Genomic DNA, 25,963 nt, shown 5'->3' with positions numbered 1-25,963 from the left:
GGAAGCGTGACTATCGTACAGGGCTGTCACTTGGTACAACTGTTTAACCTACAGTCAAGTGCACTTTATATATTTTCTTTAGGTGAAGATTAAGGTGGAGTGCATCAGTGTCTTCAACTGACTCCCGAGTAAAGGACCATCTAAGAACTACTTTACAGTGCAGGAAATTGACTAAACCATTTTATATTAGCGCATCAAAGACCACAAAGCTTGTTGAGAGAAATATTTTTTTTGTTTGTTTCAAATGCAGGTTATATCAAATTAATAGAAACTACTATTATTAGTAGTAGTATAATATTACCATAATTATTATTGTCAGAATAGGACCTCAGAAAGTGACGGATTTCCAATCACCAATGGGAGTGGGGGAGAGGGAGAGAGAGGGCAGGAGACAGAAGGCGTGAGAGTGGGCGAGCTAGGAGAGAGGGAGGGAGTGAGGGAAGGAAGGAGGGAGGGAGGCAGCAGCGCGCTCTGCAGTCAGGCTCTCCGCCTCGGACGGAGGAGGAACGGTGTCTGCTCGCGGAATAAACCGACTCGCCGCGCCGCACGCTGCCGACGGTCCGAGGGCTGATAAACTTTGAACAGGGGGGCGTGGCTTTCTTCTCCTTGGATTACCGGCAGTGCTGATACTCCCGTTACTCGGAGGTTACCGGTGTTGCGGAGTGCGCGAGGTGGCTTTGCGCGGCTCTCGCCTCGACTGTCGGACGGAGGATTTCAGCTCGCACCTCGCCGTAGCTAGAGAAACTTCTGCTTTTTTCTCTCCAGTTAAAAAAAATATATATATATATACACATATTTATATATAAATATATATATACATCCATTCGGCTGCGAACCCCGCGAACCCCGCGGTGCGCGTGCGATGGTTCAGTCCAGCCGCAGGCGCGTCTCCATGCACTGGGATTTCTCTCCTCCTGCCTTTAACATCATCTGATAACGCGCCATCCCACCCCCCTCCGAAAATAAAAAAAAAAACATCCCCGCCACGCCATGCACGCGGCTCGGACCTCCGTGGGGACCGGCGGGCCCCGGGGAGCCGCTCACGCGCTGCTGCAGCGCTGGAACCGGGCTCTGCTGTTCTACACGGGGCTGCTGGCCGCGGCGGCCAACGGTGAGTTTCTCTCCTCGTTACCCAGCCGATCACGATCCTGGGATTCCGGGATTAAACTTAATAAACGGCACTGGATGGGTGGATCGGTGAATGAATGAAAATATATTCCCCGTCCACGAACCGGAGTTAATAACCAAGCATGCGGCCAAACGCCCGATTCAGTCTTATTAAGGGACTCGGAGGAAACTTGGAGGAGTGTGCGTGTCTGTGGATGCCTTTGAACAGGTTTGATATCAGTGGATGAAACGCACCAGTGTCTGTGTGTGTGTGTGTGTGTGTGGAGGAGATCTGGAAACAGCGCAGGTACCACCATGTTCATCACTAAACGTAACCGATTACATAAACTGAAATGTGTTCGCGCAGCTGACATGGCGGACGATTTTTCACGACAGCAAGTGTTTCCCCTGGAACTTCTGTTCCTTGTTCTGTAGGTTGCCCCATGATCCCCCATGCTGGGACGTGCTGGGATCCGTCCTTGAAGGTCCATGTGCTTGAAGGTCCATGCGCTTTTGGTTTTCTTGCGCTCGGTTTTGTGGGATCTGAAGGAATGTCGGGATGGTGGGATGACTTGTTTCTGTTTATTCTGCGGTTTCGGCTTCTCTTCTTGAAGACGTTCACGGGCAGTTGCCCCGTTCTCCCGTTAAGCGGCACCAGAGCCTCACAGTAGTTCATCTGAACAGACACCACTGCGGGTTCCACCGGTTTTTTTTAGCCTCTGGATTTCTGTGCTCATCTCCCTCATAAGGGCTCTAGCGGAGCAGCTACGCAGGAGATTTCACTTCGTCAGCCAGGCTTCTATATTGCCGTGAGAGTACAGATTCATGATCAATATCTCGTCTGGGGGGGAAAAGTATCACCTATCCTTGGTGGGGTCAACTGCGTGGGGTCAGCTCCGTTCCCCAACCCTCCACACCGAACCGCGAGTAAAGTTACTGCAGCACAGTGAGTTAGTAGGATGTTGGAAGAAGCCCACGTGAATGTTTCTGTTTCCTCTTCATATCATCATTCTGCTGGCGAAGAATTTGCTGTTCTTCTCAGTCATGCCAGGTCCCCTTGTTATTATGCAATTTCAGTTGGTGCTGCCCCCCCCCACCTCAGCAGCCGATCACCGTAAGAAAAACTGAATGATCTGTCTCTGAGGCAGCAGGAAACTGGAGAAGAAGTAGGCCATGTTTGGCTCTCCTTAGACAGTCGGCCCCATTTTCAGTCTATTTTCTTTTTCTATATAATTTAATACAAGAATATTACGCCAATCGCGAGCGCCGACGTTGCCGGAGAAATGAATGAGGTGAGATAAACGTCACTAATAAAAAATTAATAATACATAAATACACGTGCACCTCCACCACATCGCAACATCATAGACCCGTATGAAAAAATAAGTTGAAATGAAATCAGTAGTTTATTAATTGCCAGTGAGCAAAACCTTGCACAATCCCCCACGCAGTACGTACATTGCCGAGCGCGCGCGCCTGAATTATTAGTGCGCGCGCACGGACCGTTCCAGTGATGTAACTCGGTGAAACGAGACATCGAAAGAGCGGAATAGGGGCCTGTTACCGAGGTCAGGTGCACATACATGAAAAGGCAGCGCCGTAGTTGTGTCTTGGACAGAGATAGAGTGGTAGTAGCCTAGTGGGTAACACACTCGCCTATGAACCAGAAGACCCGGGTTCGAATCCCACTTACTACCATTGTGTCCCTGAGCAAGAGACTGTCCCTGTAATACTGATTGTAAGTCGCTCTGGATAAGGGCGTCTGATAAATGCTGTAAATGTAAATGATGATGTAGATAGTGGGCAGGCAGTTTCAGCACCGTGGAAAGCGCCATCTCCATAAATCGAGCGCGATGTTAGATTGATAGAGAGCGTGTAGATCGCCGACCAGCAAGGCACACACATGCCAAGAGAAGTACGTGAAAAGGCAGCGCCGTAGTTGTCTTTAGGAGAGCGAGAGAGTGGGCAGGCAGTTTCAGCACCGTGGACAGCGCCATCTCCACAAAGCGAACGTGATGTGGAAGCGCAGCCCAGGCCGGAACTCGATGTGAAACGATGAGCCCTACTGCTTGGAGTGTTACTTTGATAAGATCATTCATCTTTTCGAGCAGACAGGTTTAAAGACGTTTTCCTAATTATTTACTTTTACAGCATTTTACATTTACAGCATTTATCAGACATTTATGGGACTTACAATCAGTAGTTACAGAGACAGTCCCCCTGGAGACACTCAGGGTTAAGTGTCTTGCTCAGGGACACAATGGTGGTAAGTGGTGTTTGAACCTGGGTCTTCAGGGTAAAAGACGAGAGTGTTTCCCACTAGGCTACTACCACCCCTTATTTCTCCTTCCTTGCTAAAACAACAGAAAAAAGGCATCACTGTGATGCACACAGTTCATGGTGACACGTGTGTGTGTCTGTGTGTGGTACCTTGCTGAAGGGGACCTCACTGGCACCTGGACTTTTTGTGAGTCTGATGCTCTACCGACTGAGATATCCAAGCTCTAAAGCTAACCAGTTTGATGGTGCCGCATTATTCACAAGGAAATATCTGAAACTCATCATACATAAGTAAATATATGGAGGTGTAAAAGATGCACATGGTTGTCACTTTGAGATGCACCGGAACCAAAGGAACAGATTTGTCTTCCCCAAGGCGCAAATTATAAGGATATATGCATGCAGGAACTATTTAAAGCCAAAAGACGCAAACATCAGTCCTTCCAATATTTCATAGACTTATTTGTGAATCGTTCCAGCCTAAAATGCTGTTTTTTTTGGTACTTTAAAGAAAATCTCAGTGAGTTCTTCCATTCAAAAATGGGTTTGGCCTCTGCTAATGGGAAATAATATCTCATTTCCTTCCAGCAGAAGTGGAAGTCACATGTTTGGCAGAACAGAGGGAGAGGGAGCCACTGTCTGCCATGAAAGTCACAAGAGCTTTTGCTGGACACATTGGCTAAAAATGGATCAGTTGCTTTAAATTCACATTAGTTCAATTTACATTATTTTATGTGATAGCAACATTGTGGCTGGATATATATGAATATACTAATAAGTTTAGTTAAAAAAATAAAGTCATGTATATCACACATACTGTGGATTTCCAAATTTGTATCTAATGACGTCATCATTCTTGGCAAACCTCTTGTTAAATACTGTCAAATTGTCACGTGACCCCTTCATTCTGAATGCTTTGCTTTAAACAATTCCTTAATGTATCATTTGGCACAAGGATGTATTGAAGTTGACCTTTGACCCCGTTTCTAAGACCTTTTTCTGGCAAATTACTAATCATGCCTGCTGACTGCAACCTATATGATGCAGCATGTTCTAAACACACGAGTCACTCCTGTATGTCTAGTACTGATGAGTATTATCCATTCCTTTCCATTAGTGCCACAAATGTACATCATCATATTTGTAGTATGAGAAATCCAACGTTACTCCTTTACACTTCGCTCCTCAGTTGAGACATTTTGTTTATGACGTTATTGAGGCATTAACTTGTGCACTGGGGAATGGGGATCTGCTTCAGTCCAGCTATTTTTTCTCCTGTATGAGATTGGGATATATAGTCTTGCCAAGCAGATGCACCTCGAGATTTGCTCTGCTGTATCATCCTCATTAATCTCTGGTCTTCTTTAAAGACACATTTAAAGTTGACTCCAGGGTAGCTGAGGGTATGTCAGCAATTTAGCATAGCGTTAATAACCCTCACACATACATTCCATCTTCCCAAGAGGAATGTACCTACATACACAACCAAGAGCTGCTATTTTACCTAACTTGCATGTTTGTGGGCAGTGACAGACATTTTAATGACATTAATTACTGATAATCATCAACAATAAGATGTTTCAACTGTTGATGCCTTCCTCTCATAGCAACAGTCAGAAGTCATATTTATACACAGTAGAAGGTCTAGACAACAATTGAGCCTCAACCATAATAAGGGGGAAAATCTGTGATTATTGAAAGACATGCATTAATGACAGCTGTTTGCAACATTGTACCATTAAGCAAGGTGCAACAAAAAATACACAGCTGTACACAGTGTAACCATGGTTACCACATACCATTCACCTTATCCCGCACTTGTTCATATGTTGTGAGCATGCGGAATTTTGTTGCATGGTAATTGCCACCAATTCATTTATCATTAAATCAGGGCTATTTTGCTGTGCTTTTTATGGAATAATTTCAAGTGATAAGAAATGTGACAAGAATCAATTACACGTTACTTATCAGAAAAGACAAAGAGATATTGCATGTTGTATATTTTATTGTATTGTAATGGTCTGTAAATGTAAAATTCCAAGAATGGTGTAACTGTACAGCCAGTTATCTGCTGTAATCCTCTTTGGGTTTTGGGAGTATGACCTTTACCACCCTACTGCCTTGTGGGTCTTTGTGTTGCATAAGAGGTGTGGGAAGAATGCCATTTGGTGTTGATAAAAACCATAGGGGAGTTTGCAGTCAATGCTGTTTTCTCAATACATTGATTCCTTTGAAGTTGTGTGTGTGTGTGTGTGTGTGTGTGTGTGTGTGTGTGTGTGTGTTTGTGAGCTGCAGAAGAAAGCTCTGGATGAAAGTGATGCACTCTGTGCCACTTTATTAGTCACCTCATCGGCTATCTGGCCCTGCATCACTTGTCCTTTTCTGACCAGGCTGCCGACTGGATTTTTAAATCATTTTTACAAATGCAAATAATTATGGTTTGTTCAAATACCATTTCTTTGCTCAGGCTGGAGTCTTTATTGTACAGAGAATGTAGTAAAAAGAGCACAGACAAAATGTAGCGCAATGCCATCAGTTGAGCTGTATAGAGAAGCAGGGGGAATATACAATATATCAATAATTGGCTACCTTCACAGTTCCCTTCATGCATTTCTTTCTTGTTGTCATGGGGACCATGCAGACACACACCACAGCTCCTCACACCATTTCATACGCCTTTTCTCTTTGGCCTCATTCACTGTCCTCCCACCCCGTCAACAGGTGGAGGATGTTTGCAGATCTGAATGATCTCAGCTAAGCGAGTGGGTGACTGAGTCGGATGGGAGTGAGAAGTGGCATTTTTATGTTATTTTTGGAATTTCTTTGATGGTTCCTAATTGGAACCAGAAAGAAGGTGGTGTGGGGACAGCTGACTGTTAAAAATGCTCTAAAACGATGGTTGGAATGGAGCATGAGAGTGAAGGAAAGAGAGCGAGTGTGAGCTGGTGGCACACTGCAGCCGGATACAGCCGGTTCCTCAGCCTCTCTCTGCACACAGGACATCTTTGTGCCTCCTCTAAAAGAGCCCTTCTCCTCACCAGCAAACTCAGAATCAGCTTCAGCTTGTTGGAAATGGTGGATGGGAGTGGATGTTGCAATATTTCTATGTGTATTCTACCCATCCAAGCATGGCTGACACATTGGGCGGGGCCAGCGGCAACTGACAACTGAGTTACATCTACATCCCCAAAGACAGATCGACGCAGGAAGGGATTTGGGCTGATAACTGCTTGATGAAGAGTGAGACATGAGATTGGTTTGGGGGTGCTTTTTCAAAATATGCGTGTGTGTATGTCTATACATGTATTTCTGTCAAAAATTGTGTGATTATATGTTCATTGTCTCTCATCCTAAATGTGTTGTTATTTTTTTATTTTTTTGTATACGCTGGCCTTCCCACCATTATTCTCCTGTGAAGGTGACTTTATTGTGTGTTTTTCCTCATTACGTTTGCATTGCTCAGTTTTATGAATACATTTCAGCCACAAAACAAATACAAACCCAGACAAATATTATGGACTCTCAAATAAAGCTTGGTTTACCAAACCTAAAACCAAAGCTAATGAGAAATATTTGGTTCTCAGTTTATACTAATGGACCAATTTTTTTGTTGTACAAAGCAACTTACAATCAGTAGTTACAGGGACAGTCCCCCTGGAGCAATTTTAGGGTTAAGAGTCCTACTCAGGGACACAATGGTAGTAAGTGGGATTTGAACCTGGGTCTTCTGGTTAATAGGCGAGTGTGTTACCCACTAGGCTACTACCACCCCATTAAACATTTAACCTAACCATAAGCAATAATGTGTTGTGTCTTAATTTCTTCAACCTTACATCATCAATTCATTTGAATTAAAAGATAGAAATTTAGTACTGAAAAGGAAGGTTTAATATAACACTGTTGGTCCCCACCAAGCAAATGAGTGTGTGGAAGACCATCATTCAGGTATCCATGGTTTGCATACAGTCATGGTGCAATTGGAGGCTTGGATGACGTCATTGCAGCCATTACTAAATGAAAAATATTGAGATGGGGAAGGCGTATGCCAACATTCTCTCTCTCTCTCTTTGTGGAGAGGGATGTTGTTGGGTGATGCAGGCCTCCATCAGACTTTCCGCTGCATTTGTCTGGTCGTTAATGGGCATCACAATGGCTTTGTATGGACATTAGGCTAAGTTATGGAATGGGGCAATGGAGCTGACCTCGGCGATTTCCTGTCTAATGGTTGTCTTGCTCAGGTTAATACAGATGTGATGTGGAGGGGATTTGTGGTGTTGCTGTTGGCACTTTATGTCTCTGTTCTAATCCTGTGTGGGTCTTGTACTGACAGGTGAGCTATCTTTTTATTTTGTGCTTTTAGATTTTTAAATGATACATTTCTACCCCTGTCACCTGGCAACACCGCCCGTATGTCTGAGTGCTATCTGAGAAAAAAAACGTTTCATTAAACAACACACATTAATGTCAGATAAGAACAGATGAGTTTCTAGTGCCCAGTCTGGAAAATGGCACAGGGGCACCAAACACAGATTTTCCCAGTTTACCCTTTGAACTATTCACAGTAGAACCGCTTGTGCTCTCATGTGCATTACCTTAATGCATATTTATTATGGCTATCTAAGTTAGCAGGTTAATACCATGTAAATGCATTTGTAGCACTGAAATTATACAGACCCTATAAATTATATTAAAAAGCCATAAAAATTTAGCATGCATGAATACAGATTCGCTAGAGTTGAAAAGGTCAAATTATGAAATTTGTTAATAATAGGGGTGGTGAAGTGCATAGGGTTAATGTGTCATTATTCTGTTAACTCCTCTGAACCTTGAGCACAATTCACACCAACAATTATAGGCAAGTGTTGAGGGGTTTGCATTCACTGTTATGAATGCTATATTGCAGTATTATATGAATGCTATATTAGCCAAATGCTACATCAGCAGCATACTGAAAATTAAGAGGTATCCATTTGAAAATGCATTTCTTACTGCATTACAAATGCACTCAATACACAAAGTACATATCTTTTGGCCAATGGTCAAGTTTGTTTTGATCAGGTTTACCGTAGAGTGACATGCTATATGCTTCTCTCTTTTCATACTGTCAGAATGGGCTTCTTCTAATGTGACAATAGGCCAGTGGTTGGCCTAGTGGTTAAGGAATTGGCCCCGTAATCAGAAGGTTGCTGGTTTGAATCCTAATCCAATGAGGTGCCATTGAGCAAAGCACCGTCCCCACACACTGCTCCCCGGGTGCCTGTCATGGCTGCCCACTGCTCAACATAGGTGATGGGATAAAAGTAGAGGACACATTTTGTTGTGTCACCATGTGCTGTTCATGTGTATCACAATGACAATCACTTCACTTTCACTTTTTTTAATCTGTTCCCCTTTATGTGAAAGTAGACTGTGCTTTACAAATGCACAGAGCTGTGGATGTTTGACACTTTTATTTGCTAATTTGATCACTTTTATTTGCTAATTAAAAGCACAATTTAACAAAATAACTTTAGTAACAAGGAGGTTCTGGTTTTGTAAATTCATTGAAGAATTAGGAATTGAAGTTTGTAGATTATGATCTAAGTGAGCAATCATGAAGGAAGTGATTTAATTTTTTTGTTGTATGTGGTAATCACAGAAACCCAGACCATGTCTGAAGCGGAACGTAATAAATAAAACAAAGCAAATGTGTCTGAGAAATCATGTAGGACATCACGTGTGAGTCTAAGCAATCACACTGGAATAGAAATCTATTTTCCCATCATAAATTCCAAAAAGAGATTGAACTCCCAGAGCTGCACACAGGAGCGCCCAGCCCATGTGTAACTCAGGTTCTGAAATGGATTATACTGATACGTTTACAGACAGAGGGATTTAGGGATGCATCAGCCATGCCTGTCAACATATTGGTGTGCTCTGCAAACAGCATGGAGTGGCATTATCTCAGGATGAATGCAGTAGAAGATTTAGGGACTGCGGAACGGGAAGCTGTGCTGGATCTCAGCCACGAGTCTTATTTCTCCTCAGCGCCAGCCCATGTCGCTCTTTTGTTCTTTTTTTTTTCTCATGGTCTGTCTCTCTACGACATGCGTGCTTAAGACCTGCTGCATCGATCCGTTCATCAAAGTGTCACGGTGAGATGCTGTAGCACCGCAGCAGTGGAGGCTAAACAAATGCAGCTTGTCTCCAGAGGTGGTTTTCAATGTGACCCAAGGTCCCACACCCTTCCACTTTTCCTGCCTCATGCAGCATTACAGATAAAAAATAACAATAATGATAGCAAGGCTCTGAAACTGCTTTCCTGTAATTTTTCTGCTTTAACCAGCAAGGTTTCCTCCTGACGAGCACAGATGTTTTTATGCATGGGGGTGGGGTGAGGAGGTTTAAGTGCAAGCAGTAGGAGTAAAAATAAAAAAAAAACACTGGTGTGTTTATGGATGTCTTTGGCGCAAGCTGTCCAAACGTGGCTGGTGACCAGATTTACGCCTTGCTCCATTATTATGGGTCAGTGGAATTTAGCAGCTAATTTCATAATGCATGGGAGGAGTTGGCGGGAGGGGGATCAGTGTGTGATGGGTGGGCTGGATGTGATGTGGGTGGATGGGTTCTGAAGGCTCTGGTACTGCTGGCAATGTCATAGATCTGCAGGCGTACCTGCAGGGGTGTGGTATTGTGAGTATTCTCAAACAATTCCCACTATGAGTAACTATGTGTGTTAGAGAAAGTGTTGGTAATGAAATGCTTAAGTAATGGAAAATACATAGAAAAACACGTCTGCTCTTATAGGCACCATAAACCACCAGTTCCTGGGTCTGGGTCCAGCTCACCTAAAATGACCTCTTTCTTTAGTCCAGAGGATTCAGGTTTAAGGGCAAAAAATGTCACAACACCAAACAGACTCTTAAATTATATAGAACAGACTGGCACCATACCAGTGCAACACCAGCCAGACAATCAAAGTGGAGTATTCCACAAGTGCTATTAGGTAGGGGTGTGTATTGGCAAGGTATATGTATCATGACACATGGGTCCCGGTATGATTATATCACAATATATTGTGATACTGTACACTGCAATTTTCTACAGTTCATTGAACATGTAAAAACAGGTAAAAAAAGGTGCTCTGATCGGTCTGTCATGTTTTGCAATTTCACTCTTTCTGAAATGCCAAGCAAAAATTCCAAGCTGTATAGCATCATCTACAGGTGTGGAGGTTGTATTCGCACACTGATTCTCATTTCTGCTGACCTCACTAAAGAAAAAAACACTCGACAGCACCACCCAGTGGACTACATTTGTATACTAAAATATTTAGAATTAATGTACCTAAATCAATACAATATTATTTTCTATGTTTTCAAACACCCTTACTATCAGTTCTTATATACGTAGGACTGTAAGATGCTAATGGTCTCCTGACTCAGGACATTAGGGGAATGTCATTGTCATTGGGAAGTGTTTTGTTGCTCTAACCAATTACGTTCTCGACAGCATGATTTGGTCTCTCTTTAACACCAGACTGATTGAGCGGGCAGACCTGCGAGCTAGATGAAGGTGACTGGCCTTCAGGCCTTCTTAATGACCCTCTTGCTTGTTGAATAAAAAAACGTTCTCTTTAAAGAGGTCTCAATGAAACATGGATGTGGAAAATACATAAAACTTAAAACCAACACATATTATTAAGACGTCTTCTTGTTCATTTCTAAGTCCTGGACTGTACTGCATCCACATGGGGTCTTCTAGATCTGCCAACCTCAATCATTAGATCTACATTGATTTCTCTGAAGCTCATAAAGGGTGTGTGTGCTTCGACAGCCTTTTCCCGTCCTGGAAAGTGCTTTATCTGTCGTGACCTCCATGAAGGTAGCTCGGTGTCAGTGTGGTAGGTGAGGCATTGATTGGCCGTGTCTGAAGTTGGTGCAGTGTAATGAAGGCGCTGTGGAGGGCGATTGATCCTGGGGCTGCACTGTAAATTACACCAGCATATGTGTGCAAAGTATATTCACACCCACATTCTCACAGCAAGGAACTGGGATGAGATTCCTGCTAGTCAATAAAAAAAAGCTGCCACAAAGCAATTATTCCAATATCTGTTAGATATGATCAGTGATGCAACTAAAGTGCAATTGGTATTAATTGTTTCTTCATTTCCAGAGGTTAAGACTCGGTCACCCTGAATTAGATGCTTCACCATGAATGATGGCTTCTTGCTTGAACCTAGATCCATTAACCCAAAGCATATCCTGTGCACACAGCATGTTCTTTTTTCACTTGCATAGAGAAATATCTCTGAATGCCATTCTATAATTCACAAATATAGTAGCTCCATGACCATTCTGCCACTGGGTGTTATATATTTGTGTGTGTGTGCATTTGCTAGGGTGACAGGAGCAGAGGTAGTGACAAAATTATTTAAATGAAAAATACCCGCAGCTTTTTTTTTCTCTACTGGTCTCTTCGCTTGATTACCGAATTTTATACTGGGGAAAAAGATTTCTACACCCCAGTTCTCAGATCTTCTCTCTGCATATGGAAAGTTATGTGTGTGTTTGTAAGGGAGAGAGATAATAGAAGTTTTGGACAAGGCAGACTCCTGTAGTTCACAAGAAAAAAGCTCAGTACAAACTATGGGCATTACAGGAAACAGATGTCCTCAAATTATGCATTTTTAATTATATTTTAATTACCCTTAAATGTGGGTCTACCACAACAGTAAACAAAAGAGGTTTCCTGCTGGGCTTCCATTGTTTCATTGTTATGTGGACAATCCTGAAAAGGTGCAATCCTCATTCAAGGTTCCATCCCCACACATTGCTCCCCAGTCTCCTTTCATGGTTGCCCAAAGGCTCACTAAGAGTGATGGGTTAAATGCAGCGAACACATTTTGTCATGCTGTGCTTGCTGTCCATCATAATGCAATAACTTCACTTTCGTAAAACATTAGACAGTGACCATTGAAGAGTTGGTGAGCTGCCTTGGTTTTTGCCCGGTATTAATTGCTCTAGTAGTTTGTTTCTTGCAATTTAGCCCAATTTTATTGGTGTTCAATCAACACCGTGATGATTCAACTTGAGATGATGCAGAATTTGTTGTTAAGTACAGTAAATGACTGCAAGTAACTATCCTATGCATACTGTGGATAAGATCAAATCACGTAATGCAAATGAAATGATGACAGTCATGGTGTCAAACCTTAATATAATAAATTTCAAATAGTTAAATATCTTCTATGAATGTAGTTCTTAATTATTGTCATGAACCATTGCACATTGTCTAATGCTGTCTGCAAATGTGCAGCCTTTCTCGGATTTATATCAGCAAGTCTGTAAAATATGTTGAAAATGTTGCATTAAGGCAGTCCCCATTCACTCATAATTCCTCCCATAAATGAACTTTATGAACATTAACCTTGTTGTGTAACTGGCTATGGGTCCCAAAGAGATGACGAGACAGTAGATAACAAGATGAGTGATGGATTAGCGGAGGCTAACAGCCCTGCGGCCTGGGTTCCCCACCAGGAACCTTCTGGCTCACTCAGCGTAGCCTTTACAATTAGATCATGCAAATAACGCCATGTGCTATCATAACACACAGGCTAATGGAGCCGCTCAAAGCCATTTCCCCCCGCCAATGAATGTCACCTCAGCCAGAGCCTGTACTGTATGCCATGAGTTGATAGAGGTTAATGAGAAAGCGGGAAATGGAAAGAAAGTCGCTAGTTGCCCACTGCTCTAGCCACCGGCCACCCACTGACTTTTAAAAGGGCGTGTAATCATCTGAGCTCACGGCAGCAGGTTCAATGCCTGGAATTTTAAAATGAATGTTAAAAGGCAGGTTGAATTCTGAAGAGGAGATAACACAGCCGTGCACAACGTCCTCCTCACAGTCCAAAGACAGGGAAGATGACATAAATCTTTTTAGAAAGAAGGGCTGTGAAGACACAGGTATTTATTGTGGAGTTATTAAGGTGAAAAATGGACAATTAATTAAAAGTCTGGGGTGCAGATCTGTCCAGGACAATTAATTTACAGCAGGCTTGGGCCTGATGGATGGGCCTCACATAGTTATTAAAATTTCAGATTGAGCACAATATTTTACCAGTGGCCGGTGACAAGTATGCAAAAGAGAAATGCAATTAGTGGTGAGGAGAGCAGCCAGTGCCACTGGCAATGGTGGAGTTATTAAAAACCAGCAACGTTAATAATAAATGACGGCATCGCAAACCACCCCCACGCCGCACATCTTTAGCGGACTCTCCCCCTTTACATCTGCGTTACTGTGGGGGACGATTACTGACCACTGATTGGACATCAGGGACAGAGCTGTCACTGTCGCTTTTTAGCACCTCCGCCCTAATTTAGTGTTTCTGGATATGCTGCAATCACTTCCAGGGGGTCTCTGCAGTTGGGGGGTGTGAGTAGTGCTTCAGTGATTGGGTTGAAATGTATATTGTCATTGTTGAGAGTGGCGTGCATAGGAAGGATTGGAAGAGTTGTGTCACTATAGCCTTGTCCCTGATTAAGAGGCTGCAGATGAAATAAAATGCAACGAAAAAAATTATACGCCTGAATAGAGAATAGTTTGCTGCTTTGTTTTTATTCAGAAATGTGAGCATGTCCATGTTTTTGTAACTTTTTTCTCTTCTTCCTCTGATCTTTTCTCTAATTTGATGACTTTTCTCCTGTCTCCCACAGCGCAAAACTGCAGTTACACACTACAGAGTCCCAACGGGACGATAGAGAGCCCAGGATTCCCCTATGGATACCCCAACTATGCCAACTGTACATGGGTGATCATGGCACTGGAGCACAACCGGATACAGCTGGTGTTCCAGGCGTTCGCACTGGAGGAGGACTTTGACATTCTATCCGTTTACGATGGACAGCCCAGTCCAGGCAACCTCCGGACACGGTGACTTATTTAATTATTGTTTCCAAGGATGCTGTTGCAATTGCAATTGTTATCTTCATGCAAAGCTTTTAAAAGATTTCATATGGGCAGTTTGACATTCTATCATCTCGTTAATGATTAATTTACTATATATAAAAAATTATAAATTGAGACCCTTCAATTGCTCAGAGACTTGTGAAAGCCCATGGTTTGTTCGTTAGATGTAAGTCTTGTTTTTGTGCTGCCATGATTTGCTTTAATGGATTTTTCTGACTTCATTAGTGTTCTCCACAGTAAATTAAAGTTACTTAGGCTGCCAAGGTCCCCCTGTTCTGGGAATTTAGAGAGAAAAATGGGTTCATATGGCTTCACAGTCTTTGAAAGTGTGACTTTACTGGTCAACAGGGCATTATTTGTTGATTAGCTAGCCAAGAGTCACTTGAGTGTAACATTATTTCTGTCATTTTTGATACAAATGTTGTTCATGTGCTCCATAAAAGGTCAACTTAAAGTACATACATCTCCCATGGCACAACCAGAGTGCTGGAACAAATATTCCAGGACTTTCTTGTATCACAATCATAGTGGTTAGGTGTCTGAATGGTTACTCTTTATTCCTTTCCTCTTAGGATGACAAAGCTATAAACTTAATTTTTAATCTTTAGGTCAAAATCTGCTTAAATAACCAGTCTCATACCTGTTTTCTGTACATTTTAGTCTAAATGAAAATGTTAATAGTTTATTTGCAGCATTTAACAAAATGCAGTGACTGACCAGAAGAGAAATATAAATCAAATAAATTAAAAACAGTATGAATTCTTCTAGGCATACTTGCGCTCACTTTTTGAAGGAACCGGTTGGTTGTTCCAAACATCTTGGGGAAGAGCCAGTATTCTTCTGTGCATGCAGGCTTCCTCAAATCCCTCTGTCTCTTCATGTAATCACAGACAGACTCGATGATGTTGAGATTAGGGTTGTTCTTCACTCTGAAGAATGTCTGCCTGATGTTGTTGTATGATGGATAAGTATCTTTATGTCTCTGCATTGAGGACACCATTAATCCTGACCATATGCCAAAATGAAGCCTCAGATTTGCAAGGGACCATCAAGTTGCCTGCAGACAGTTGTTACTGAACTGCTCACCAGGCCTTCAGTGAACAAACTGCATCCTGCTGCAGCCAAATATTTCAAATATTTTGAGTCATCAGTCCAGAGGGGCTGTGGTGGCCTAGCGGGTAAAGTTGCAGGTTCAAATCCGGAACTGTCAAGGTACCACTAAGGTTCCCCTTGATCAAGGTACCACATTGTTCCCCAGGTACCTTTCAAGGCTGCCTGCAGCATACTGATAGGTTCAATGCAGAGGGTGATAGTTTCAATGCAGAGGACACATTTTGTTGTATGCACATTGTGCTCTGCTTGCTGTGTATCACAATGACAATCGTTCAGAGCACCTCCTGCTATTTTTCTGCACACAGTTCCTATGTTTCCATGCATACTTGGTCTTTTTAAAGGCAGTGGTGGCCTAGCGGTTAAGGAAGCACCCCCGTAATCAGAAGGTTGCCGGTTCGAATCCCGATCAGCCAAGGTGCCACTGAGGTGCCACTGAGCAAAGCACCGTCCCCACACACTGCTCCCCGGGCGCCTGTCATGGCTGCCCACTGCTCACTCAGGGTGATCTGTTAAATGCAGCAGACAAATTTCACTGTGTGCACCGTGTGCTGTGCTGCTGTGTATCATATGTGACAATCACTACACTTTATTTATTTTTTTATTATTGTTTCCATGTGGAATGTGGAAAAAAATACTTACCCTTTGTGTTGGCCAAGACACATGCCTTTGGGTCTGTTGATGTTCCTCCTTTGTTTCCTTTGGTTTGGCCCACGTGCCTAGATTTGTTATTATAATAAAATGTCTGGATTCTCATTACGACCCCGAGACCTGACAATAACTACCTTACTTCTTGTTGCCTAATTGTATGACATGTGCCAAGAAACAGTCTGCCATGAAACTGTTTTGTATAACTGGTCTTGAAAATAATCATATAATATCCATGCCTGTATGAAAGGAATGATGCTGGCTTGAGATATGATTGTCCTTTTGTTTGCTTACTTTGCATAATTATCATTTAAAAAGCATTCTTTGTTAAATATTTTTCACACTGCCCGATACTTTTGCACATTTGTTTTTTTCTTTTTTGTCATTGTGAAACGCAACACACCACAATAAAGCACAACGAAAACGTGTCCTCTGCATTTACCTATCACCCTTGGTGAGTAGTGGGCAGCTGTGAAAAGCACCCAGGAAGCAAAGTGTGGGGACGGTGCTTTTGCCTTGGCGGTTTGGGACTCGAACTTTATATGTCAAATATGAATACACTGTAATAGCAATCAAAGCATTGGATGAATACTTTAGTTATAGCTAATAGTTTTCTACTCTAAATACTGCCATGACACTGTTTAGAATGTCTCTATTTTAGAATAAGCAAATGTTCCAGGGGGAGCCCAGTTGTTTCTCAAATAATGAGCCTACTTCATTGCCAGACTAATACTTTACTAAGCAGTGGCAAGCTACATAAGCAACATCAATAAAGACTAAATAATACAGGCAGTGCAGCTATATCACACATAGCACAAAATGCCATTGCGCCACACTAACTTTGCAGATGCTGGCTATTTAAAGTTTTGGAGTAATCACATGTATTGATTACCCTGTAACATTTTGCTTTGGTGGTTCACATGCCCATAGAAGTGGGATTGTTAATGTTTGTTTGGGCCCACAGGCATCAACTTAATCACCCAGCAGCCCGACACCATCACATAAGCAGCAACCGCCACAGCCAGCCACTCAGGCAGTGCCTCGATTCTTGAATGCCTTCATTACACCAATGTAATTAAAGACCTTCCACACCACCGATAATTGTGTAGTTAGGTAAGGTAAAAGAAGATGGCTTTGATTTAATTTTTGGTCATTGGAAAATGACCAAAACCTATGAGTACAAGAGACAGGACTATGGGTATTCAGGATTTGGAACATGTTACTGTTGGGAATATGTAGTAGTTGTGGAATATGATGATGCTGTCATGGATCGGCATATGGCAGGGAAAAAAGGACTCATTCGCACAACTCAAAAAAGAGGGGATTTGCTGCACAACAAGAAGCACAGTAGATACACAATCTGGAATTTAGGGAGATGCACACTCAACATGAAATTCTGGTCTGGAATGTGAAACTGGAGCACCCCAAAATTCAGGATTGTGACAGAAGTATTCTAATATTAAATGATTGTCACCACCGGGTGGAGAGGTGTTGAATGAAGAAGATTCAGTGATTTTGTTTAACTTCTATAATGGCGAAAGATCCAGTGCTAGACTACACTGACTACTGATGATTGTCATTTGTAATCAGACCCTACAGGCTCCCTGCACTGTATAACAATTGTATTTTAAGCATGATAATTTAGTACATATGTTAGCTTTCCTGTGGAATGGAATTGGTATAAGGCTTTTAAAATGTATGCTGTAATAAATAATATCTTCACGGAATCCGAGGCTATTTAAAATAGTTTCAAAAACTGACTTTTTAAGCCATTTAATATGACTTAGAGAAGACAGCCTGTATAACTTGGCAGTACATAGAGTTTAACTTAGTGAGTCATACTGAGCTTGACATACTGACTCTGGTCTTCCAAATGAAAGGTTATGACAGTGTTTGACTCTCCCGCAGGCCACCTTGGCTTCCTACCACAGTGGTGACACCAGTCCCCAGATCCAGACAGTTTAAGCGAAGAGTGAGGGGAGGACGCGAGTCCAGATCAGATGATGTTAGGCTCGTCTGACCAAGGCAGGGCTTGGGGGTTCGGACTGTCATACAACAGGAATTTGGATTATGCAGAGCAGGAACTAGACTCATGGAGATGCTGTTAGCTAGTGTGATGCATTCTGCCTACATGACCCACTGTATACTGGATGTCCACTTGTGGATATTCCATGCAAAAACCATATAAAAATCTAAATGTCTTCAGTTTCCCATCAGCTTGTCTATGACACATGTCCAAATCAAGCCTGTATGGACCGTTAACCTAACCCATGTATGATTATTTGATTTATATGATCAGGAATCTTTACTTCATAGTACCACAGATTAAGTGGAAAATGGAAGTGCATAATAAATATATTTTAATGAAAAGACAACACAGTACTGCAGATGTCTAATAAGTGAATGTTATTGTGTGTTTAAAGATACTGATACTGATAAATGGTCGACTCAACCATTTGTTTTATCTGTGCATGTAATGCACTCTGATCAGTGATGAAAGTCTCTAAAACCCCCTTTTCACTACGCTGGTGCCATTCTAGTGCCAATGGAGCAAATCAGCTATAATCTAGCTTTCCTTGTCCATTACTGTTTTTTTCTTTTCTATCTCCCTTTTCTTGTTTCCCTGAATCATTTCTCTTGCTCCCCTTCACTCATCCCACCTTCTTTGTGTGCAGCAAGGGTATCTGGGATATGTAGTTTAAGCCAATGTGTGTTCTTAACCCCTGAGTGAGAAGCATGGCTCAGCACAGATATTCAGCTTTTCCTTCTGCATCACTTCATGCCTCTGACTCACCATCCAATCCCATAAAATCTGTGCTCATCATTCTGATCCAGCATGGGTCGGCACTGCTGAGGTTTTTACTGGAACTTGTTTCTTTTTGGCCCCATCACTGTCAACGCTTATATACGAATCTGTGTGTGAAGATCACACAGAAAACAGAGTTTAAGTGATATATAGCTAGTTTACACAGCTATTTACTGCTAATGCTGTAATATTTTTGCTCACTTTAAATCATATTCATAGAGCATTTAAAATGGCATCATCATAGAAAATGTGTCCATTTCTCAGTTTACAGATGTCAACAGCCGCTCGTTTAAATCTGCCTGGAGTCAAGCGAACATTTAAAAAGAAAAAGCCTTTTAAAAATGCCAGAAAAAGAATGTGTGTGTGTGTGTGTGTGGTAGGGGAGCCTTGCTTATGATGCTTATTTCATGTGGTGTTCAGAACTGCTGCTGTGTGGATGTCTCTCTAGGTCGTCGGCCAGGAGCAAGAAAGGGTGCCTGTGGGTGAGAACTGAGGGAAGAGGTCTCCTTGGGAATCTGACTAATGCCCATTTTTCGGTAAAGTCGATTTAGAAAAGGGGCCATGTAAGATATTGAGCCTGGGTGGGTGTGGGGCTGGTTGACAGAGATAAAGGTAGTGTGTGTGTGTTTGGGGGGTGGGGCAAATTGACCTAATTTGTTACTGGTGAATGGAGTCATGGTGCAATACACAAAATGAGCATCTCACCCATGAATCACTCTTGGTACTTAAGATAATTACTGATCCCTCTCTGCATTTGTACATGGATAGTATTGTGTACATGTGTGCTCTTGGAGTGTATGTGTGTGTGTGTGTTTGTGTTGGGACAGAATTAAAAAGGTTGCTCAGTAGATTCCATCTTTCTTCCTCTCCTTTCCTCCTGTGATATATCCTTCTCCTGAAGCAGGTGCCTGATGGAGATCTCGGCACTTACCGGTTGTGAGGTGTATCGGCAGAGTCATAAAGCTGGGAGAGGAATGGAGGGATGATTATGTGATTGCATTTTTTTCTGTCTTCCTATCTTCAAAGCAGGAGTGATACTATGTGACCCTCATTGTAATAAAAGATCAACACCATAGATTACGATAAATGCTCATGACTAGAAAATTAGATAATCAGAGACGCTAATTACACTAATATCCATATAGAGTTCGTAACTGATAGAGAATCAGAAAGGATAGGCCTGCACTGTCATAATGGGGTAGATCTAGATTATGGTAATGGTTTCTTGATGTTTTTTATTAAAAGGGTCAGTGGTTGCCTAGCAAGTGACCCCGTAATCAGAAGGTTGCAGCTCGAATCCCAATCTGCCAAGGTGCCACTGAGCCAAGCACTGTCCCCACACTCTGCTCCCCAGGTGACGGTCATGGCTGCCCACTGCTCACTCAGGGTGATTGGTTAAAAGCAGAGGACACATTTCGCTGTGTGCGAGTGTGCTGCAGTGTATCACAATGACAATTACTTCACTTTCACAAAAGATCACCTCACTTTTAGAGGTTGTGATTAGGGCAAATTTGGATGGTGTTAAGTTGGATAATGATGCAGGAATTACATCAAGTTTTGGCTAGTCAGGATTATAAAGAATTGCGCAGAGGAATTTATGATGCCTTAAGATATTGTAATAGGCAACCACTGTCATATCAAGAGTGGTAAACACAAAACAAACGTGAAACCTGGCACTATGGCCAAACATGCACACAAAGGTAATTGTACAGGGAGCAGGATTAAGGAGTGTATGTATCAACAAATAATACTCATTTGTTACATTACTGTCGGAAAAGTTGTAATTAAATTACAGTTGCTTATTGAAATATTTATGTTTACAATTTTCGTTACATTTTAATATTGAGTAAAAAACCTTGCCAATATGTTCAGATATTGCAGTTGGACTGTCTGCGTGGTGTAGTCTGCCACCAAAAGCCACAGCTGGGAAGAGGATTGTTTTGTTTCCTCAAATTCGAAAGTCAAAGTGTCTTTGTCAAGGTGGTCAGACATGAAGATGAAGTAGGATGCATTCACGTGAGTCACGAGACAGGGGTTTTATTTTGTTGAACTTTGACCACGAATAAAAACAAAGCATTGAAGTGGCTCTGAAAGCAAGGTTTATTATCAGTTGATATGGAAGAATTAAATCTCTATAATCATTTTACCATGACACCATGAGGAAGGTGATATCCAGGGGATGCTACAGGCAGGCCTGAATGTTACAAACTTGCCATTTGTGTTTTGACAGTGAACGGGTGCAACTTTACTGGGACAGAGGTGACAAAGGGTAAGGAATTGGACCTGTAATCACAAGGTTGCTAGTTTGAAACCCAAACCGCCAAGTAATCTTCTTAACACTGCTTGTGATTTATAATTGTTAATCATGTATTCAGATAATGTTGCTTTCATCCTAAGTGACTTATAGATGAGATAATATGAAATTATTAGCTGGCACTTAACAGAGCAACTTACAGTCATTATATACTGGGCAGTAGCCCTGGAGCAAGGCTCTTTTTAATACAACTCTCCAGAATAATGTGCACTAACTGTGACCATGTTGTGAATCCATACTATATATATGCCTCTCTTTTGCTCTTTGTGTGTAGAATTATACATGCTTTGCATATGTATAACATTTATTTGTTATTACCTGATTATTCCTCTTAAAGTGGTTTGGAAGGGAGCACTGAGGTCAGTAAGCATGTCTTGCTTACCTAGTTATGTTGGAGAGGAGGGACTAAATATCCACCAAACCCCTTAATTTGGCGTGTAATTATTTTTAAACACAGAAATTTTAGGATGATTTAATATAAACAATGTATTATTCGGTTTCAGCAAAGGACAAATTACTCATTCACTCATCCACAACCACTATCCATGTAGCCAATCCTGGGAACTCACTCAGGGCAGGGCCACGTGCCCACTACAGATTAACAAATTAATTGTTTACAATTTTTAAACTGCACAAAATTGGTCTTGGCAACCCAAGTTCCAAACCCTGCATTCAAGCATTTATGCAAAGCAGAGTCCCACCTCGGTGACAAAAAATGGTTATTATTTTAATAATCACTTGTCCCCAGAGAGTCAGTAGGTGTGAACTCTTTTTAATTCATTAGGAAAAATTTAGGAGCTTGCCCAGCTGAAGATGAGAGAGCATCTTGTTCAGGAAAAGGCGGATGTGATGTTTCTAATTGATTTTGCTTTCCTCAGTAATTAGACACCTGCTGGAAATGAGTGGGGGACGGATTAGATAAGGGAATTACATTTTCATTGGGCCTGGAAGATCTGACTGTTTCTGAGATTCGTTGCTGTGTGCTGTTACATTAGCACATCTTTGAAGTTTGGAGTATGTGTGTGTGCGTGTGTGTGTTTTCCATATCCATTATTCACTCTTGGCTTTGTACTTCCTACCTCTCCCTGTCCTCCTGCTCTTTCTTCTGAGTCTCCCCGTGTCTCTCCCTTTCTTCCTCCTCTGGATCTTAGCGGCCTGCATTTGGCCCTTTGTTCTGCGTTCACCTCCCTCCTCCCCGTAGCGCCTGTCTGTGAGTGAGAAAGCAGCCTCTATTTCCAGTGTTTTCAGTCCAGTCCTCAAATTCAGACATGAGCATTTGTTCACACACGTACACAGGCACACACACACAACAAGACAGAAGGAAGTTTAAGGAGTGGTGCCAGTTGTCTAGTTGCGATTAAAGGTTAAATAGGTGAAAAGGCTAATCAGATATTACAGGTCATGGAGGACGCTTTGACAAGTACCATTTCATTTAACTGGACAAAAATGTCCTTGATGTGTTCTGATTAGTCAAAAATGTTAACATTAAACTGACACACAAGTCTTTTATCCAAGCAAACAAACCAGTCAGTAGTTTCATAATTTACACAATAGTTTACGCTGTATTTTTCCCAGCTCAGGGTGCAACAGACACCAGACACTGCATCAATCGTTCCAGACATTTCTGGGTAAAAGACATTCATCTTTTACCCAGACATTGTGTCTGGATAAGTTATTAGAAAGGTTTTTGAGCTGCTTAAACATTCCAGAGTTGTACATTTAAAAAATGCGAGCAACTTCTCCACATCTGCAGATCTGTAGCTGAACCTGTCAAACTTATCTATATTACACTTTGGTTTAAAATAAAAGCATATACAATATTTAACTTTGGTTAAATTCATTATATTGGTGTCATTTTATTCACTGACTGATTAATTTAGCATTTAAGATATTGAAATACATATTGTGTATCGCAATATAGTTTAAAAATATCTCAATAGTTAAGTGCTTTATTCATGTTCAGATGAAAGCCTGTATATTTTGTGTGCATTCTCTCTGCTCTATGCACAGTGACTTTACACAGTGCAGATTGTTCGAATAGAGGCATCATGAGCTTTACCAAAAGTACAAGAAGTGGGCTCAATCACCACCACAACCAAAGATGCACTAACAATGGTAAGGAGACTAAAGCAGACTGTGCCTTTCAGACCAGTGGAACATATATTGGGACCTTCTCTAACGTGATCATTAATGGCAAATGTGCCTGTGGCCTTGGGCTGACTTCAAAAGCCTTGGCTCAAACTGACTTCTGGAAAAAGGTCATCTGGAGTTACCAAGAGTGAAGAGAGTTTGTGGGTAATTACAGAAGTTCGCCCGGAGGCAGAAATTGGACTTACAAGAGAACCATAAAAAAGTAACAGAGACACCACAGCAGAGGAACTAAGGAATTGAGCAGTTGCGGGAATGGAAAGGAGGAATTGGCTTGATTCTGTGCTGACACGTTAGGTCGAATATGGTGTTCAGTGTCATGTCTATACGCCGGTAAACTTGTCATAACTCTGTTTGCTCCAAGCGCATGTTCATCCTGTTTCAAGCTGGCCATTGTTGTCTTTATGTCCACTCCTCCATCATGTCGATAAACCGATATGGAGATGAGGGGGAGAATATTACGAAGACCTTACAGTGTGCAGAGCCTAATGAGTCTTTTAACAGCCACCTCGTTTAGGGCCATGGACGAGCCGTGCCACTTAACTTGTTTAATTAAAAACTCTGGTCATGTTGCAGTAACGGGTCAGTCTTGCCTCTTTAATGAAAGGGTTAGGCTAACATCCCAAAAGGCTCCTTTAATTAAGTTATGGTGTGACTTACTGGACATACTGAATGGATGCTGAGTTTGGAAGGGACTTTACCTTGTAGACCATAACTTTTGGTGGTCAGGGTTCACTTGGAAAACTGAAATGAAACGTGGTTCTAAATCCAGTACAGGTCAGATGTTTAACAATGCAACGTCAGTCTGGACAGTCAAATTAAATTTGTGCAACAATTGTCACACTTATGTCTGGGCTGGACACTCAAACATGGACGACTGTGGTGATGTAGTTGGTCAGTGTGTTGTTCTTATACAGTGGTCCTTTAACGTTTGTGAACCTGTCATGTCCTGGTGTATTTGTGTTTTTGTCCTGTGTTTGAGTTGTGTTGCAGGATGCCCTCTTGATAATAACAAAAAGATCTCCTGATCCTGCTATCTCTAATTGAGCACAGCGAATATAAATGGGGCTTTGTTCCCTTTTTTGGAGCCGCACATTGAATTTACATATGTGGGATTTGGGAGATGCCCTTATCCAGAGCAGAGCCTCCACCCCGCCCTGCTCCCCAATTCACTCTGCTCTCCTCCCTTGCGTCACCTGTTTAAGTGAAAGAGAAGTGACATTGTGTCATTGTGATGAACATCACCCGGTGACACAACAAAATGTGTCCTCTGCATTTAACCCATCACCTTAGTGAGCAGTAGGAAGCCATGACAGGCAGTGTGTGGGGATGGTACTTTGCTCAGTGGCACCTCAGTGGTACCTTGGCAGATCGGGACTCAAACCAGCAACCTTCCGATTACAGGTCTGCTTCCTTAATCGCTGGTTCCAACCACTACCCCATGATTGCTGTCACTTCCAGTGTTCAGTTGCGAGAGGCCAACTTTGGTGTCAGGCCTGTCTGCTCAACTGTGATTTGTTTACCATTTATTTATTGTTATTCATTTTGTGCGTATTAGTTTTTTTTTCTTTTTTTGTCAAGAAATTACTTGGCTTTATCATTTTTTCTTCATATTAAACCAAACGCCCACTTACACTGACTCTATTTCCTTCTAGATGTGTAATACAGATCTGTGTACACACAGATGTGTAATATTGATGTAATATTTATTGTATAAAAAACCTTTTTCCAGGCAAATTTGTCCATTGTTTAAAATAACTACATTCAAATTCTTTGCTATTCAATGTATTACCCTCGCTATCAGGCGGCTGAATCAGAAGCACTCTCGTGAAGCAGGAGAAGCAGGAGTGGGAGGACAGGGAGAAGGTCTGGTAGAATGGAAGCGCTTGGAGGAGTGAAAGGGGAGCAGCAATAGTGGGAGAGCATGAGCGCCCAGAAACATGGCATAGTTTGTGGACTCACTCCGCAGCGGGAGGAGGACAACACATTGTGGGTGAGGATCTACCATGTTGTAGACGTAGATAAAAGGTTAGACAGAAATGATCAGGATCCAGAACAAGGTACATCGAAGGTGCAGGCAGGAGAATAGGCAGGAACGTAGCAGGGATCAGAGGACATTGGGGGCAATTAAGAACAGACAGGGAAAATCCAAACGAGTTGTCAAAAAGGTAGTCAGGAACAATGGATCAGGCTTGGAACAACGACGAGGTCACAGTTTCTACCTGTCTCTGTCATGTCTTTATACTCCATGTTGATCTTTGCCCTTTCTGCTTTTGGGTCAGCGACCCCGTGGGGGGTTGTGCCCCACCCCCCGTGGTATTCGTGGTGACAAGGCAGCCGTGACACTTGCCAATCTATAGATCCTTATTTGTTGAAATTGACTGATTTTATTGTGGTCTTTTTGTCTGGCAGTTAGCTATACATGTTGTATATGTGAGGTGAGGGCCCTTATTTCCTATGCTCTATATGAGTGGTGCATGAAGAAATGTACTGCTTTTCCTCATATGAGTTGCTACTACCTGCCACGACTTCAGAGAAATAATGAAATGAGGTACAATGGCTAGGCTCTCCTGAGCCTTTTTACTTCAATAAAACTCTGTGTC

General features: G+C 42.1%; 1 protein-coding gene across 1 annotated transcript in view; it reads left to right on the top strand.

Annotated features, from left to right (window-relative positions):
• The first annotated feature begins 490 nt into the window (after positions 1 to 490).
• Positions 491 to 25,963, top strand: part of csmd2 (CUB and Sushi multiple domains 2) — a 242,749-nt gene continuing 217,276 nt past the window's right edge. Inside the window, exons 1-2 of the mRNA XM_028963348.1 lie at positions 491 to 1,111; positions 14,082 to 14,298. Coding sequence (XP_028819181.1) covers positions 991 to 1,111; positions 14,082 to 14,298 — 338 coding nt within the window. The 5' untranslated portion in view covers positions 491 to 990. The remainder of the gene's footprint in view (positions 1,112 to 14,081; positions 14,299 to 25,963) is intronic.

This window comes from Denticeps clupeoides, chromosome 20 (genome assembly GCF_900700375.1).
Source record: "Denticeps clupeoides chromosome 20, fDenClu1.1, whole genome shotgun sequence".
NCBI classification, from domain to species: Eukaryota; Metazoa; Chordata; class Actinopteri; order Clupeiformes; family Denticipitidae; genus Denticeps; species Denticeps clupeoides.
The sequence above is the reverse complement of the archived record's forward strand: the minus strand, read 5'-3'. Positions and strand labels throughout refer to the sequence as shown.